The sequence below is a fragment of the Elephantulus edwardii genome, unplaced genomic scaffold, assembly GCF_000299155.1.
Source record: "Elephantulus edwardii isolate Elephantulus edwardi_28Jun2011 unplaced genomic scaffold, EleEdw1.0 scaffold00004, whole genome shotgun sequence".
Taxonomy (NCBI): domain Eukaryota; kingdom Metazoa; phylum Chordata; class Mammalia; order Macroscelidea; family Macroscelididae; genus Elephantulus; species Elephantulus edwardii.
In genome coordinates, this window is record NW_006399754.1 from 5,407,965 (window position 1) to 5,425,635 (window position 17,671).

The window sequence follows — 17,671 nt, forward strand, 5'->3', positions numbered from 1 at the left end:
AAATTTTTTTTATTTTATTTTATTATTTGTGTGTGTGTGAGTACCGTCAAATCAGATCTGACTGGTACAGGAGGAGATTGTCCCTCCTTCCTCAGCAGAGCATCTGGTGGATTTGAACCGTGCACCTCTGGGATTGCAGTGCAGCTTTTTGCCACTAGGCCACCAGAGCTCCCCTGAATATTTTTTCTTAACGGGGGTAGGGGAAAGGGAGAGGTTGTATGATGTGCAAGAATGAATGAATGAAAAAATCTAACTCTTCTGTAAAGTTTTGTTAAAATCAAAATTAAAATTTAAAAACATTATATTAAAAAGACCACACAAAAACCCCCAAAACAGTGCAGTATGGCCATTTTGCACACCTCTCTACTTGATGTAGGAATTTGGAACTACAGAGCAGAATCCACACCAGGGACTAGCTGACAACAGGAAAGGTGCAATCTCTCCCCATGTCCCCCTGTGCCTTCCTGGACAGCAGGGGAAGTCCCCCATCCTCGCTCTTCATCAGGTAACCACTGGTGTTCCTCTCATCCCTCACCCAGGTACATCCTAGCCCCACCTGAAGTCAGGCCCTCTCCATCTTCGATCTGGGCCAGGAGCACGAGCATAACTCTACATCCAGAGACTCCAGGAGCTGTAGGGCTGGGTCATGCCTGGCCTGCAGTCAGCATTTGGATTAGCGAGGGCACCACCTCTGACCGGAGCTTTGCCTCTCAATGGGCACCCTTGCCCAGCACATGCCATTGATACATTTGGAGCAGCCCACCCTCTGAAGAGTGCATTATCCTTGGGTTTCGGGTGCTCAGCGAGTATCTTTTTAACTTCACAGAGTTATACATTGTCATGGAAACAGACAGCTTATAACTAAGGTCCTCTTAGTGTAGTGGGAGCTCTGGTCTACAGGGAGTTCCAGTGCTCACTCAAAGGACATTAGTGATAAGCAGCATAGATTGATATAAAGGGACCCACCCCACTGCCGTGGAGTCAATTCCAACTTGTAGCAGCCTCATAAGACAGTGTAGAACTATCCCATGGGGTTTCAACGGTTGTAAATCCTGAAGGAGCCGACCGCCTTATCCTTCCATGGAGCAACGGGTTGTGAATGAGCTGGTGCCACCCTTTGGGTTGAGATCCTAGTGCTTAACTCTTATGCCACCAGGGCTCTTTCATAAAAAGGCAGGTCTATTAGAAAACGTAGGGAGCACTGGTGGCCTAGTGACAATAAACTGTACTACAATCCCAAAGGCATGCTGTTCAAATCTACCAGCTGCTCCACAGGAGAAGGCTAGGCAATCTCCTTCCATACGATTTAGCTGCCTCTAAAAACCCACTGGAGGGTTGGCCATGAGTCAGTTCCAACTCAGCGGTACACAACAATAACAATGCCAGAAAACGTGACACTTTTCTAGAAGCCAATAATCTACACATGAACTTTAATGCACCAGTTTTAAGAGTTCATTTGGCACACACTTTGTGAAGAATATTTTCTGCACTGTCATTTATAAATCTTCTGAGAGGTAACCTATAAGATACTTAACTTAAAAAATGAATTCTAGCACAGTACCTACCCACGGAGAAGAGTTTATTCCAACTCCTAGACATCCTAGGGCAGGGTAGAACTGGTACACAGAGCTGCCAAGGTGAGAAGTTGTTACGGAAGCAGATTTGTCATTTCTTTTTTCCATGGAGAGACTGGTGAGTTTGAACAGTCAATCTTTTGGTTGTCAGGTGAGCACATTAGCCCCTTTGCCACTAGGGCTTATTCCAGCATACAAAGAAAGGCCATTAAACTTCTAGTAGTTTAATGTATTTTGAAACTAGCATATCAGTTGAGAAAATGACATAAAACAAACATTAACAAAGATGAATTTAGGGGGGAAAAGTACTGTTTTCAATTTAAATGTGTGTTAGAGCTCCCTGATTAAAACAAGCTTGGAAGCAGGAGTGGCATCCACTTCCAAAACTGCTTGCCTCTGGAAACTCTATGAACTTGGAGAAATGATGAAAGTTATACAAGTGTTCAGGTCTTTCGTTCATAAGGTTGCTATGAGTTGTCTGCTACTCGATGGCATTTAACAACAACAACATAAAGAGAGATCTGTTGGCCTAGCGGACAGAAAGTGAGGCTACCACGCCAAAGGTGAGTGATTTTAATATGCAGCCCTCAGGCCTGGTTTTAATGGTTTTTGGTCAAACATTCTTCTAAGCGGCATAGCACTGGTCTGTCCATTTGCTGTACAGAGGTAACTTGTGGTTGCTGTGATGCTGAACACTGTGACACTGATGTGTTAAATGCAATGGTTACCCATGATGGACAGTGTTTGGTGGAGCTCCCCAGTGAAAACAAGCTTGGAAGCAGGAGTGGCACCCACTTCTAAAATAGCTTGCCTCAGGAAACTCTATGAACTTGGAGAAACAATGAAAGTTATACAATGTTCAGGTCTTTCATTCATAGGGTCGCTATGAGTTGTCTACGACTTGACAGCTCTTAACAACAATCATTCTTCATAATAATTAAATGCAGGCTAAGAATAATGCATCCATTTTCTCTATTAATTATTTTAATAAAAAATTTAAGTACCTTTTATGTGCATAGCAATCTGTTCCCATAAAGACTGTCGTTGTTATTAAGTACCATTGAGCCAGAGCCAACCAATAGCTGACCCTCTAGCAGGTTTTCAGAGGAGGCAGTCGTCAGAGCAGAGCAGGAAAACACTGCAGGGTTCAAAATGAGAAAGGAATGCATCAGGGATGCATCCTATCTCCATACCTTTTCAATCTATACATGGAACAGATCATCCAGGAGGCTGGGCTGTGTGAGGAGGAATGTGGCATCAGGATTGGAGGAAGACTCACTCATCAACAACTTGCATTATGTAAAAATGGCACAACCTTGCTTGCTGAAACTGAGGAAGACATGAGGTATTTGCTGCTGAAAGTCTAGGACTGCAGCTTTCAATATGGAGTGAAGCTCAACATCAACAAAACAAAGATGTTCACCACTGGGCCAGTTAGCAGCACCATGATAGACAAAGAAGAGATTGAGATTGTTAACAGCTTCAGCTTGCTTGGTTCCACAATCCACACTCTTGGTACTAGCTGCCAGGCAATAAAAAAATGAATTGCTTTGGGAAAATCTGCTGTCAGGGACTTCTCCAAAGAACTGAGGAGCAACCCCGTCAATGTAGAAACTAAGGTACGCCTGATCCAAGTCATGGTCTTTGCAATATCTTGCTCTGCATCAGAAAGCTGGAGAATGATTACAGATGATGGACTAAGAATCAATGTCTTTGTGTCGGGGTGCTGGAGAAGAACATTGAACATGGACTGCCAAGAAAACAAACAGATCTCTCCTAGAGAGGGTGAAACCAAGCTGCTACTTGGAGGCAAGGCTTTTGAAGGCCCATCTGATAAACTTTAGGCATGTTGCCAGGAAGGACTAGTCCTTTGAGAGAGACATCACACCTGAAAAGGTGGAGAGGACAGTGAAAAGGAGGAAGACCTGGATGAGATGGATTGACTCAGTAACTGGGGTCATAGGGGTAGGTGTGTCAGAGACAATGAAATTGGCTCAAGATAGAGCAGAGTTCAGAGCTTTTGTATAGAGGATTGCTACAAGTCATAAAGGACTTGATGGCACATAACAACAAGTTGCACAAGAGGAGATTGTCCATGTTTCTCCTATGGAACAACTGGGTGGATCTGAACCTCATACCTCTGGGTTGGCAGCACAGCTCCTTACTAGTAAAGAAAACTCTATGGGGCAGCTGTTCTTCATTCAAGAAGGTTGCTATGAGCCAACTGATGGCAAATAACAGCAAATTTACATGCCAGGCACGCTTCTGAATATTGTGGGTGGTAGATAAAAAAACAAAAGAGCCAAATAATTTCAGATTATAATTAAGTACTAGTTTTAAAAGACCCTAGGCCCACACCGCAGGCTCTCATTGGCTCCAACAAGAGGCTTCTGGCCAAACAAACCAGAGCCGACCCCCAAACAACACAGAGAAGCCTTCCAAAGCCACATGAGTTTTAAAAGACCCCAGGCCCACACCGCAGGCTCTCATTGGCTCCAGCAAGAGGTAATCTGGGTTTGCTGAGGTAATCCTTGTTTGACTGTGATGCTGAACTTTGTGCCATTGGAGTCTCAAATGCCATAATGGCTGCCCATGGTAGACAGTGTGTGGTGGAGCTCCCAGTTTAAGACAAATTTGGAAGCAGGAGTGGCATCCATTTCCTAAACCATATGCCTCTGGAAAATTATGAACTTGGAGAGACAATCATCATAGAAAGGTCCCAGGTCTTTTGTTCATAGGGTCGTTATGAGTCGTGTACGACTCGACGGCAATCAACAACAACAACAACAGTAAGTACTTAGTAAGAAAATCAGTAGGTAGCAGGCTATGAGGTGATTGAGGGGTGGGGGCTACTTTAGCGAGGATGACTGGGGAAAGGTCCTTTGTGAGATGACCTGGACACGGAGACCCAGCCAGAGGAAAGAATGGGCACCCAGGGCACCACAGAGTAAAAGTCAGCATGCCAGTCAGTGATGGGAGCCAGGGGTGGTGCGATTCCTCAACCTTCAAAAAAGACTTTTAGTTGTTCTTTGAACAGTGGAAATAAGAAGGTAAGAGGGAACAAGAGTCAACTGAGAGTTGTTGTTATGTGCCGTCGAGTCGTTTGCGACTCATAGCGACCCTATGTACAACAGCCCTAAACCCTGCTCTGTCCTGTGCCAATCTCATTGCCTCTGACACACCCATCCTGATTACCCCAGTCACTGAATCAATCCACCTCATAGAGGGTCTTCCCCTCCTGCGCTGTCCCTCCACTCTGCCCAGCATGATGTCCCTCTCTAAAGACCTGTCTCTCCTTACAACATGTCCAAAGTATGTCAGACGAAGCCCCAGAATCCTTGCCTCCGAGGAGCAGCCTGGTTTAACCCTCTCTAGGATGAATCTGTTTGTTTTCTTGACAGTCCATGGTACATTCAATATTCTTCTCCAGCACCACAGCTCAAAGGCGTCAATTCTCCTTCTATACTCCCTAGTCATTGTGCAACTCTCTGATGCATAACAAGTGATTGCAAAAACCATGGCCTGTATCAGGCGCACCTTAGTCTCCAGAAAGACACCGTTGCTCTTGAGTACTTTAGAGAGGTCCCTAACCGCAGACTTTCCCATCGCAATACGTTTTTTTATTTCCTGGCTACTGGTGCCAAGAGTGTTGACCGTGGAGCCGAGCAAACTAAAGCTGTGAACAATCTCAATCTCTTCACCATCCATCCTGATGCTACCGATTGGTCCAGTGGTGAGAATTTTTGTCTTCTTGACATTGAGCCGCAGTCCGTATTGAAGGCTGCAGTCCTTGACCCTCTGCAGCAAGTGCATGAGGTCCTCCTCAGTTTCAGCGAGCAGGGTTGTGTCATCTGCATAACGCAGATTGCTGATGGATCGTCCACCAATCCTAACGCCACGCTTCTCCTCATAGAGCCCAGCCTCTCGGATAATCTGCTCTGCATACAGGTTGAAAAGGTATTGGAGACAGGACACATCCCTGGCATACACCCTTCCCAATTTTGAACCATGCAGTGTTGCCCTGCTCTGTTCTGACGACTGCCTCTTGGTCCAAGTATAGGTTTCGCATTAGCACGATCAAGTGTTCTGCGATTCCCATTCTTCTCAGAGTCAGCCACAGTTTGTTATGATCCATGCATTCAAATTAGAATACATAATTATAAAACTGAGTCTGTTATCACAAGAGTCCACAATTAAGGTTGCATAGTGGAGTGTACTTGGGGTGGTGGGAGGGGTGCGGGGGGATTGTGTACCAGGGTGGGAGTCTTTCTTTTGCTTTTGAAAGAGAGGGGCGAACTGGGGGCAGGGGAAGAGGGCTGGGGCGGGTAGAGAAGTACAGCAATGAATGAATGGAAATCCAAATTCTCTGTAAATGTTCATTAAAATTATTTAAAAAAAAACCAAAACAACTGAATCTTCTTTTCATACTGGGTTAAAAGCTAGATGAAAAAAGTTAAATGAAAAGCTGCACTGAAGATTAACAGGATTTCTCCCCTAACTTTCAATAATCTAGTTGTTGTTTTTAGAATATATGTAGCAACGCATACACCAGTCCGACTCTGTCCATGTGTATAATTCGGTGGCATTGATGATACTCTTCAAGTTGTGCAAGGATTCTCATCCTCCTTCTCTACTTAATCTCAATGTATTGACCTTTGAAGCTCCCGCGTGATTTTTCGAGCTGCTGTTGTCAATTTGATCTGTTCAGTAATAGTAGCTGCGCACCGTGCAATTCCTCTGGCTTCACAGCAAAGGAGACAGTTGTTTGGAGGCAATTAGCCACACATTTGATATCCTCTTCCTGTTCCTCAGTTTTCCACCCCTCTGCTGTTCTGGGACAACAAGATAAACAGTTGTGCCTTGCATGGCCATTTGCAAGTTTTTAAGAGCCCAGGCAACAAACCAGGGACAGAACAGAAGCACTGAACACATCAGGAGGCCAATTAATTGGGATGTCCCATGAAACCATGACTCTATACCTCCAAACCAAACAATCAAATCTCATGAGATTTTTGCTTTTATATAAACAGTGTCGTAGCTACTCTGACCTCCTCATCATTGTTATAAATAGAACTCACAAGTTTTTGCCATTTCAGTGTTTTCAGATATACAACTCATAATAGCAATTACAAAAAATTAACTGTAATCTGGATTTAACTTTACCTTTGTGAAATTGATCTCCTTTATAACACAGTACTTGCTATCTGATTTTCCTTTAGCCAAGTATGCTCTCCCAAAGGCACCTTCCCCAATTGCTTTAATCACTTCATATTTCTCCATAGTGCCCGATACAAAGAGGTTCCTGGAATTAGAGGAATGAAATGTTATCCGTACTTTTCATCAAGAGCAGCAAGGAAAACTGATGACTAAAATCTAAAAGAACTCACTCTCCTAAGACTCTTCTTCGGACACTGCCAGTGAAGAATGAAGGGAGACACAAAATCAAAACGAGACTGGTTTCTGGGTGGCTTGTGAGGTCCGACTTGAGTGGTAGCTCAGCTTTAGTAAACTCAGCTGTGACAAAATACTGAGATCTCAGGCAAGTAGCTTAATTACCACAACTGTAGTTTCTTCATTTCTAAAATAACAATACCTGCTTTATAAGGTTGCTTTGACAATGAAAGGTAGATATTCCACTCTTGACAACTCTATATAGTTCAACAGTGATCCTTATTAATCACTTGAGGATTGATTCTTTTGCCACGTCATTCCTTCTGAATGCCTGTGGTGTTACTGGCCCCTAGTCGGCATTATTGAAATTTGTAGGGGCTTAGTTTTATCGCAGAGATGAAGAGAGTAGTGTGTCAGTTGGTAAATAGTAATGCTGATAAATAGATTGGCTGATAGTCAAATAGTTGGAGGTTCAATTTCACCCAGTGATGACTTAGAAGAAAGCCCTGGCGTTTTACTTCTGAAAAACCAGCCATTGACAACCCTGTGAAGCACTGCTCTACCTGGACACGCTGGACATTGTCATGGCCATGTCAGACACAGCTGATTTTAATCGAGGAAGCTGATTTTAATAGGCACTACTGCTGGAAAGCAGCTCTGGAGGCCTAGTGGTAAGAAGCTGTGCTGCAATCCCGAAGGCACCTGGTCCAATTCCACCAGCTGCAACTCCGGAGAAGGCTCAGCAACTTCCTTCCGTGTGATTAACTGCCTCTGAACTCATGCTGCAGAGTCAGCTAAGAGTTGGTTTCGACTCAACGGTACTCAACAACAACAACGCAGCTGGCGGAGAAGGGAACTAGCTTAGTAATAGATGCTAAATTCTCGAGGGTCAAGGGCAGTGTGCATAAGATTCTCCTGCTCAACAAACAGGACGAGTTCCATTTAAGTGCAATCATTAAGAGTGATCGTTCATGTTTCATTTATGTGTGTTGAAAAGTTATTTTTTTATTATTTGTGGCTAAACACAAACATTTTCCATGGAAATACGAAATCCGTTTTGAATGGCTTTAATTAACACTTAATTTTCTAAAAATGCAATGAACGTAGAAATCAGGTCTTGGCTGCACTTGCGACCTTTCCTGAGATTTGGTGCCTTTTTGGAAAATCCTGCCCCTCACGGACCAGGCCGTTCCCAGGGCTCCTTGGTTACAGCGCACCCCGCTGCTTCTTAGGAAGTACTTAATTTATAAATTACCCTCTTTTTTCTCTTTTATACTAGTTGGAAGCAGGAGTGGCACCCACTTCCTAAACAACATGTCTCCGGAAATTCTATGAACTTTAATAAATGTCAAGTTGTACAGGGGCTTCAGGCCTTTTGTTCATAGAGTCGCCATGAGTCGTGCTCAACTCAAAGCAATCAACAACAAAACCTAGTTAGGGCACCATGCATTTTGCAGCCATCTCATGTCAGGGTGGGAAGGCAGGGGGATGATTGCACCCGAAGGAGCTGCACACCCCTGAGGCAGTTTTGAGCTCAGACCCTGCAAAATCCGGGTGTGGAAGCGCCAGATTTTCGGAAAATCTTTCTACAAGGGGACACCTCTGGAGACTACTGGCCAGTGGGAGATGCAATCGGTGGCCCAGGGTGGGTGGGGGGCGGGGGAGAAGCGCCTCCAGCCAAGAGGTCGGCATGTTGTGCGTTGCCATGGAGACCGACGCGTCCCAGGCGCCACACTGCAGCTCTGCAGCCCCGGCCTCGTAGCCGGCACTGTCCCTTTCCCAGTGTCTCCGCCCCGACAACTCCGCGTTAGCACCCACACCTACCCGCTAGAGGGGCTCGGAGGGAGAGAGGAGTGTCCCCCAGCGATCCGATCCCAAAGCGGCAGCGCCTCTTGAGCGTCCGGGCAGAGCCCGCGAACTGCTGGCGGTCACCGTGCAGTCCAGCCTGGGGACCAGCACTGCCCCACCTCGGAGGCTTGGAGACGGGGCAAGGCACCTCCTTAAACCCAGATCCCTTCGCATAGCATTTACAGCTGCCCGTTCCTATTTGTGGCACACCAGATGCTTGGCAACCGTTGTCTCTATACAACTGTCCAGCAAGGTATCCCATCCCTCCAGAATTTAGAGAGCATTCCCCCAAATAGACCTGACACACTGAATACTAATAACTGAATACTAGATTAATTGTGAAATGATGTCCCCAGTAATGCTATAAGTTAAATATTGGGCTTTTAACTGAAACGTTGGCAATTCGAACCCACCCCTGCTGTTTGGGAGAAGGAAAAGGCTGTCTTCCACAAAGACATGCAGTCTTACAATCCCTATGCGAAGTCCAGCTTTGTCCTGTGGGATCACTAAGAGTCAGAATCAACTTGATGGCTGTAGATGGCGTTATCAAGGCCATTCGTCAAAATGATCACAAAGATCAGAATGGACATCAGAAAAAAGGCACAAACCTTGCACCTGAACACAGAACAGCTAATGCAAACAGAAGAAATTATGAAGTAAAAGAGATTGTTCCAAAGAGTAGCTGGGGAAGTCAAAGCAAGCATGACATCTGGATTGGAGGCAAACACACTCAGCATTTCTCAAGCTGAAAGAACCCGGAGTGGGATGGGGAGGTGGGTAGGGGAGGTTGAAGAGATCAACTTTGAATTTTAACATTGGAAAAGTCTATGGTCAAAATACTAATCACAAAATTCCATCATTTGCTTTCCAGCCTCATTTCTGTCACCAAGTCTGTAATTCCAACTACCATTCCTTCTTCATTGTTCCAAAGTTCAGCATTCCTTAATTACCATTAAGGTATCTTGATGGCCCCTTTGGTCAATTTCACAGTGCAAAATTTGATAAATATCCTCAATTTCCTCCTCTTTGGTTTTAGATGTTGGTGCATATATTAGAATAATAGTGGTATTAAAACATCCTCTTTGTGTATGGGCCAAATATTTTTTTCAGTCTGTAGGCTCTCTTTTTATCCTTCTGGAGAAGTTTTTTGATGCCCACAAGGATTTTGTTTTCTTTGTATAAGCCTTCTGTCTCTCTGGGCAGGCTACTCCAAAGTAGCTTCTTTTTCTTTTTGTTATCATTAGATGCCACTGTGTGTATCACCAGGATGTCCTCTTGTTCCCTCCCATATGACATTTTAAAGGTACTTTCTACAAATGCTTTCAGGCTTATTTAGGACTTTTATGCAACTTGAATACTGATCACAGTGCTAAATAAACATCTTCAAAACAAAATACCATAAACTGAACAGCTTATAAGAACAAAGTTTCATTCTCTTGGAGTCCTGGAAGCGTATAAGCTATTTGATTCTTCCTGTGGCTTTGAGAAAGAAACACTCCGTGCCCCTCTCCCAGCTTCTGGTCCCTCAAACCATTCCTTGGTTTGCTTTTGCATCACTGCATCCTTCCTCTGTCCATATGTGTCCATGTAAGAACACCAATTATCCTGGATTTAGACCCATAACATTTTGCTGTGACCTCTTGTTGACCTAATATCTTCAAAGACCCTTATTTCCAAGTAAGATCACACTAAGACTGCATGAGGGCCAGGTGACCCTCGTAAAATCAGCTTTGTCACTGGTTAGCCCTTTGCCAGTCAGTAAGACTCCAAGGACACTTCCAGTTTACTGCTAGCCCTGTTTGATAAGAGAGGAAAGCGTGAAGTGAAAGGAGTGAGAGAGGTGACATTTTTTTAAAAGCGAAAAGGTGGGGGGTTTTTTGTTCTTTTTCGATTTTTTTATTAAAAAGCGAAAAGTTTTAAATGCAAAAGTGTAGCCAGCCACATTCAACTACCACTCAGGCCTGAGAATAACTCATATTTTGTAACATTTGCTGTCAGTGTTTTTGTCAAGTAAAACACCCCTGATGACCCTCCCCACCCCAGCTCCGGTTTGCTGCCCCTTCCCTCCAGAAGCACCCACTGGCCTGCATTCTTGACTGTGCATCTTTTTTTGCCCAAACACACTTACATGCTTGTAGATGATTTTAAAAACAAACGAGTTGCCACTGAATTGGTTCCAACTCATGACAGCTGCAAATATGCCAGCGCGGAATGAGAGGCGATAGGACTTTGATATTTTTGAAGAGTGGGATGTAGTTTGCTCCATAATAGATATCAAAACCGTGCATCACGTCAACAGTTACTGAAATAATTGACAAAATCTTTTTCATAGAAATAAAACAGCTAAGCCACAGGCACCTGCGATGCACAGGATTTGGTGTCAGAGGTCCTGGGTTCAGGTCCGGCCCCTCCTTCTTGTCAGTGGTGAGGCCCGAGTTTTCTGAACCTGCAGCGTTTTAAAGATGCTAGTGGAAACAAGGCATGACAACACTGACTCCTCTTACAAAGAATGACACACATTAAACAATTATTAAACTATATCTGCAACTGCAGAAATAAATTTTAAAGATAATTTTTTTTTAAAAAAATCTAGAATACTTAAAAGAAAAACTCCTTTTCTAAAAATATTTTTTAAAAGGATATATCCTGTTAAATAAAATCACAGAAAAGACTTTAAGGCTAAAATTTTAAACTGCAGTTTTCTAGAAAGTATTACTTGGTGTTGCTGGTGTTATGTGCCGTCAAGGCCACTGAGTCAATCCTGTGCCATCCTCACACACTCGGCTTAAGTCCAGTGTTGCCAACAGTGTCAATCCACCTCACACAGTATTCTCCTCTCCTCTGACGCTCTAATTCTCTAAGCATGCTGTCCCTTTCCAAGGACGGCCTCTCCTGCAGGCCCAAAGTATGTGAGACATAATCACACCGTCCCTAATCTTACAGAGCACCTGGCAAGGCACCCCATATACCCTGGAACTCCCCCACCTGTTCCGCAACTCTCCCGAGCTACTTCTCTTCTCAACTGGGGTCTTATTCCTCTCTCATCTACAAAACTGCCATCTTCTCTGCCATCATCTGCGGACCGCTCCATCCTGCCGAGCCTCTGATCTGGGTTCTCTGTAACGGTTTGCATCTGTCTCTGATCTAGCACTGCTGTTAACAACAAAAGTACCACAGGTGAGTGTTTTAAAGGAACAGGAATTTATTTTCTCACAGTTTTCCGGTGTGGCTCTAGGAAGAGGGATTTACCTTTTTTAGGCTCTAGTAGCTGCCAGCAATTCTTAAGATTCCTGGGATTACAGAGGTATCTGTTGTCTGTCTTCCTCTTTCCGATGTCTGAGCCTTTCTGTCCTTTTAAAACTTAGAAATAATTAGGTTTAGCACCCATCCTATTGTGCTTTGACCTCATTAATAAAACAAAGAACTTGATTTCCAAACAAGATCATATTCAAAGGTACAGGATTTCAACACGTTTTGGAGAGATACAATTCAATACATAATAATATTTAAGGACAGCTTTTAAAGGTTTCTGATTGGATACAGCCCACATACACTATCCAGAAATAGATCTTGTTTAAAAATTGTAAATCACTGTATTATTATGAAATATATTTGGATCCTTTAATTTCCAGAAACTGTAAAATTAGTTAACCCAGTTAGAAGCCCAAATTCTAACTACATATTTACGGGACGCTATAGTCTATGGCCAGCATGGCAATGAGGCAGGCATAATTATCCTCATCTGGTTAAAGGAGTTAAAGCTCAAAGTGGTTCATTTCCCAGTTATACAACTAGTAGGCAGTCAAGATAGAAACTAATTTCTAGACTACCTTTCACCAAAGTCCAAAGATCATACTCATTATTCAATACCTCTTCCTTGAGTTCTGAAACACATGAATACATTCTAGAGTTTTTATAAATTTCAGTGGAGTGAATTCCTTAATACAGCCCTTTTGGTCATAATCTTTGTAACTCTCAGCAAATTACTATAACTCTTGGTATAGTCTGTAAATTCTACAATCACAATGAATTATCAAACCCAACAGAGTCAAAAGTGTAGTGGGAGGGATAGTTTGTGTCAGCCCTATGCCTCACAGGAATTAGCTTTGGGCTGCTGATGGAAATAATGATTTTCTCTCTTCTTTGTGAAGTTAGAAAAGGTCAGACACCAGGAGATTTTACACTTCATGATACCAGTCAGGATCAATTCTAAATCTTCATATTTTCTCCTTCTCATTCTGTTTCCAAAAGAAAATACACATCTTGTGAACTCATTATTATTCAAGTATTAGTTCCTCATTTAAAAACAATCTCCGCTGATTAACGAACATTTCCATGCGCATTATCCATCAGCTGCTTCTTGTAATCCAGCTCGCTTCTTCAGTTCGGACACCCAGTCAAGACTGTCATCATCATCTTCAAAGTCCCTGTGAACAAAGAATAGGGATATTAAACCTTGCTATTAGAAACACATTAATTATGTGCTAATGATTCAAAGCAGAACACCAACAGAGTAGCATTTACATTTCTCTTAAATGATCTCTATGATGGTTAATTTTGTGTGTCACCTTCCCAGTTGTTTGGTCAAATGCTAGTTATGGATGCTATGGAAGTACGTTGTTATGGATAAAGTAACTACATATGATTAAGTCAGATGGCACTGGGTAGATTTAATTACATTACTTTAGCAAGGTAAGGTAATGCAATTAAGTTCCCTACAGTGATCTGATGTCAATATCATCAATCAGGTGAAATGGTGCAATCAACTTCCAGAATGTGATCTGATGTCAAATGTAATCAATGAGGTGAAATACGAATCTCCTTAGGCTGCTCCCAGATAAGTAGATATGCTGCCAGAGCCCTTACTCCCCTCTTCACGTTTTCTGTCCCCTGCCCTGCAGATCCTGGAAGCAGCCTGTAGAAACCTACAGTCCGCCGCCTGGCTTTCAGATTCCGGATCTGCCAGCGCCTCACAACTTTGTGACCAAATTCCTCAAAATCAGTCTCACTCGCTCTCACGCCTTTGTTTCTCTACGCAAGCTCCGTAAGGCAACTGAGCAGATTTTGTTAGGAAATTTAAAAAAATACGTTTTCTAGCTCTTCCTAGAATTTTCCAATGTAAAATTGAGTCGATAACAAAAAGTAAAATCTAAGCTGAATGATTATATGCATAAGGCTCCGTTTGAGATCATTATAACACTGTAATGCATTAGTTACCCTAGGCAAAAGAACAAGAAATATTCACTTATGATGAAAACTAACATAAGATCTTACTGAGCCCAATATTAACATGATATTATACACTCACACATACACCAACCACAGTTTTCTAGGTTTATCATCACATACGTGTCTTCCTCGTCCATTCCAGGTTCAAGTCTCTCAGGATCCAAAACGACAGAATCATAAACTCCATCAACATCATCTGAAGTGTCAGTTTCTTCAGACAGTGGGCCTTTCAAGAATCCTCCTGAACCTTTGGAGGAATATGAACAGAAATAATGCCAACTGAAATAGAATTTACTTACTTCATTCAAGGTGGACTAAACTTCGAAAAGATTGCTGAGTAAATAAAGATAAAGTAAATAAAGATAATTTCCATGCTTTGGAAGTGCTTCCTTACACCACTCAGCATAATTTTTGGCATACGACATGCCAAGCCAAACCAGTAGGTATATCAAATCTTAAGTATTTTCTTCTATAGGGTGGGGGAAACCTCCTAAATTATAATAAAAGTACTCAAATATAGAAACTATATTTGAAGCTATAAAGCACTAAAAGTTACCATTGTATAATTTTCTATTTTCCCATCTTCACTAGGTTTCCACAAAGGAGAGAAATAGAAGTAGTGGATTAAAGGAGCTGCATAATTACTAAAACAAGCAAGCAAATGAGTGAAACAAAGGTAGCTCTAAAACAAATAAATGTAAAAAATTAAAAGATGTATTTTCTGATGACATGTTTCCGTGAGAATCCAGGCAGGTCCTGATAACAACCAATCCTGTAAGACTCCGGCTGGGAAAAAGCAGTGACCAGACTCAGGAGGAGAAGACGTTATAAAGAAGGCGAACCCAGAAGCAGTAGGCCCCTTTTGCACCCTTGGCCCCAGCCAGCAGGTACTGAGACGTCTTGGCCTAAGGGGGGCCCTGCCTTTTCTTACTCTTTCCCCTTTGACAATATGTGCTAGAAATCTACTAACTAGTCAAATTCAATAATCCATTTGTTGTTGTTATGGGCCATCGAGTCAATTACAACTCATTGCAATCCTATGCACAATGGCTCAGAACCTTGCTCTATCCTGAGCCAATCTCACTGTCTCTAAGACACCTATACTCATTACCCCAGTCACTGAGTCAATCCATCTCATCCGGGGTCTTTCTCTCCTGCGCTGTCCCTCCACCCTTCCAAGCATGATGTCTATCTCCAAAGACTGGTATGATTGGCCACATGCTCAAAGAATATGAGACGGAGCTTCAAAATCCTTGCCTCCAAGGAGCAGCTTGGTTTCATCCTCTCTAGGACAGACCTGTTCTCTTTGTGGTCCACAGTATGTTCAATACTCTTCTCCAGCACCATGATTTAAAGGCATCAATTCTTCTTCTGTCAGCTTTATTCACTGTCTAGCTCTCTGATGCATAACAGGTTAATTGTGAAGACCATGGCCTGGATTAGGGGCACCTTGTTGTTGTCATTATGTGCCATCGAGTCACTGCAACTCATAGTGACCTTATGCACAACAGCTCTGAAGCCTCTCCTGCTTTGAGCCAGTCTCACTGACTCCGACACACCTACCTCAATTGCCCCAGTTATTGTATCAATACATCTCATCAAAACTTAGTCCTACCAAAATGCTCTTTTACCTTCAAAAACTATTAACTATCTTTTTCACTTGTTAAAAATATCCCCCCCCCCAGGGTTCTGCTTTAACCCAGACAATGTTTTTTTCAAAGAAAGAAGTAATATAGCACATTTGGAAATTTTAAGTAGTTTTAGAAGTGACTAGAACACATTCAAGATCACCTGTAAATGCAATGCTATGAATTATTTCCTAACTCTGAAATCAACTGTTTCCATAGCCATGTCACAAACATGAATTACCTGGTTTATATATTGTGTATGTTTGAAATGCCATACTGAGGTCAGCATTCTTAAGGATGTTCAACAGCGTTTCGGGGGTCTCTTTGAGCCACTGCTTGCGGGTGTTATTTTCTTTGTACCTTATTACAGAACCACCTACTAGTGAAAAGGTAAAAATTAGTGCCAAACAGAATTACATTTTTACCGTATATCATCTAGGTCATAATTCAGACTCAGTTCATTATATTTTACTTGCTCTTGAAATATCTCTCATGTGTGACACCAAATATCCTTCACAGAATGACATTCAGAAAAAAATGTAAGATTAAAAACCCCAAGCATATTAATTATTAGGAAATGTTCTACAGTAAAAGCAGCAGTAACCCATCTCAGTACCAACCTCTATCGTCCTCTGCAGTTAAACTGGAGGTCAGAATGGACGCATTTTGCAAAGCAGTAACAGCTGTCGTGGAAATGTTTTTATCCCACTGTCGCCTGTGAGGGCTTGGTGACTTGGTCTTCCTCAGATGGACTGATTTATTATCAGATTCTAAAATACAAAATAGTAATGCTAAGCATGTTTTTTATTCACTCTCCTCTATCCACACATAATATAATATCCACATATAATACAATAATAATAATAAGGAAGCATCTTCCTTACTCTTTAAAACTCAAGTCTGGTAACAACAGTCTTTTAAATCTGAAGCACAAAGAAAATAGAAAAAAAGAACAAAAAACTTTAATGAATCATTAAAGTGACTGCATCATAAAAGGCTGTATATATTCAGTTGTGCATCATATTCTGTGAAACAGAACATTTTATGATTTGGATGCTGGGTAAACACCACACTGTAGTATGGTTCTGAGTGTTCGTTAAGTATGTTGAACAAGCTCCTTTTGGTCCTCAATCAATACCAATTTCTCCACATCTGATACAGAGCCTATTCCTATTTTTTCCAGCTTTGTGACTGTCACAGCACTGTTCCTTTAATGGAAAATTTTTCTCTTATATTTGAGGACTGTAATGATTATAGAATGTGGCATGCCTTCAAGTTAGCAAGAGCACTGACTTATTTTCCACCTGTGTGTTGTTTAGTAGTCTTGTTTCATTTCCAAATAAATCAGTATTCTCCTTTGTCTTTTCCTGCTGCTATCACACACACTGGGTTTGCAGCATTGGGAATCAGGACATATTTCAGTTATATTTTCTAAAAAAATTTAAACAGACTCTTCTAGTCTGGAATTGGACATACTCCTGTGGATTCACCTTTCAGCCAAATGATAGACCTATAAGGTGAATGGTAACACCAGAGAGGCACATACTCCTTGAACAATCAATCAAAGGAGATTTAAAAGGGCAGCATCTGTCCAGGGATAAAGTTCAGAAGGTAGGAGAGATAAGCAAGAAGGTCAAATGGAAATGGGAACTATGAAGAGGCAGTGGGAAGACCGCTGTGACGTTGTGAGGACTGCAATCAAGAACACAAAACGCAATGTGTATGAATTCTCAAATTCAAACTCATGGCCATTAAGTCAGAACTGACTCAGAGCTGAGCCTCCAGCGCGTTTCCAAGGCTGGAAATCACACAGGAGGAGACTGCTCATCTTTCTCCCAAGTTGGATTTCAATGCTAAGAGAAGCACAACCTTTGGTTACCAGTGAAACTCCCCACAGTCCATGCCCCTATGAATTATTTCCTAACTCTGAAATCAACTGTTTCCATAGCCATGTCACAAACATGAATTACCTGGTTTATATATTGTGTATGTTTGAAATGC

The 17,671-nt window shown here is 42.3% G+C and overlaps 2 protein-coding genes across 2 annotated transcripts in view; both read right to left on the reverse strand.

The window, feature by feature from the left end:
• NEK5 (NIMA-related kinase 5) overlaps positions 1-6,854 on the reverse strand; it is a 95,370-nt gene extending 88,516 nt beyond the window's left edge. Inside the window, exon 1 of the mRNA XM_006879606.1 lies at positions 6,738-6,854. Coding sequence (XP_006879668.1) covers positions 6,738-6,854 — 117 coding nt within the window. The remainder of the gene's footprint in view (positions 1-6,737) is intronic.
• Positions 6,855-13,155: 6,301 nt separating this feature from the next.
• Positions 13,156-17,671, reverse strand: part of NEK3 (NIMA-related kinase 3) — a 37,279-nt gene continuing 32,763 nt past the window's right edge. The window contains exons 12-15 of the mRNA XM_006879607.1: positions 16,291-16,440; positions 15,912-16,046; positions 14,163-14,289; positions 13,156-13,240 (exon numbers count right to left, since the gene is read on the reverse strand). Of these exons, the coding sequence (XP_006879669.1) occupies positions 13,156-13,240; positions 14,163-14,289; positions 15,912-16,046; positions 16,291-16,440 (497 nt within the window). The remainder of the gene's footprint in view (positions 13,241-14,162; positions 14,290-15,911; positions 16,047-16,290; positions 16,441-17,671) is intronic.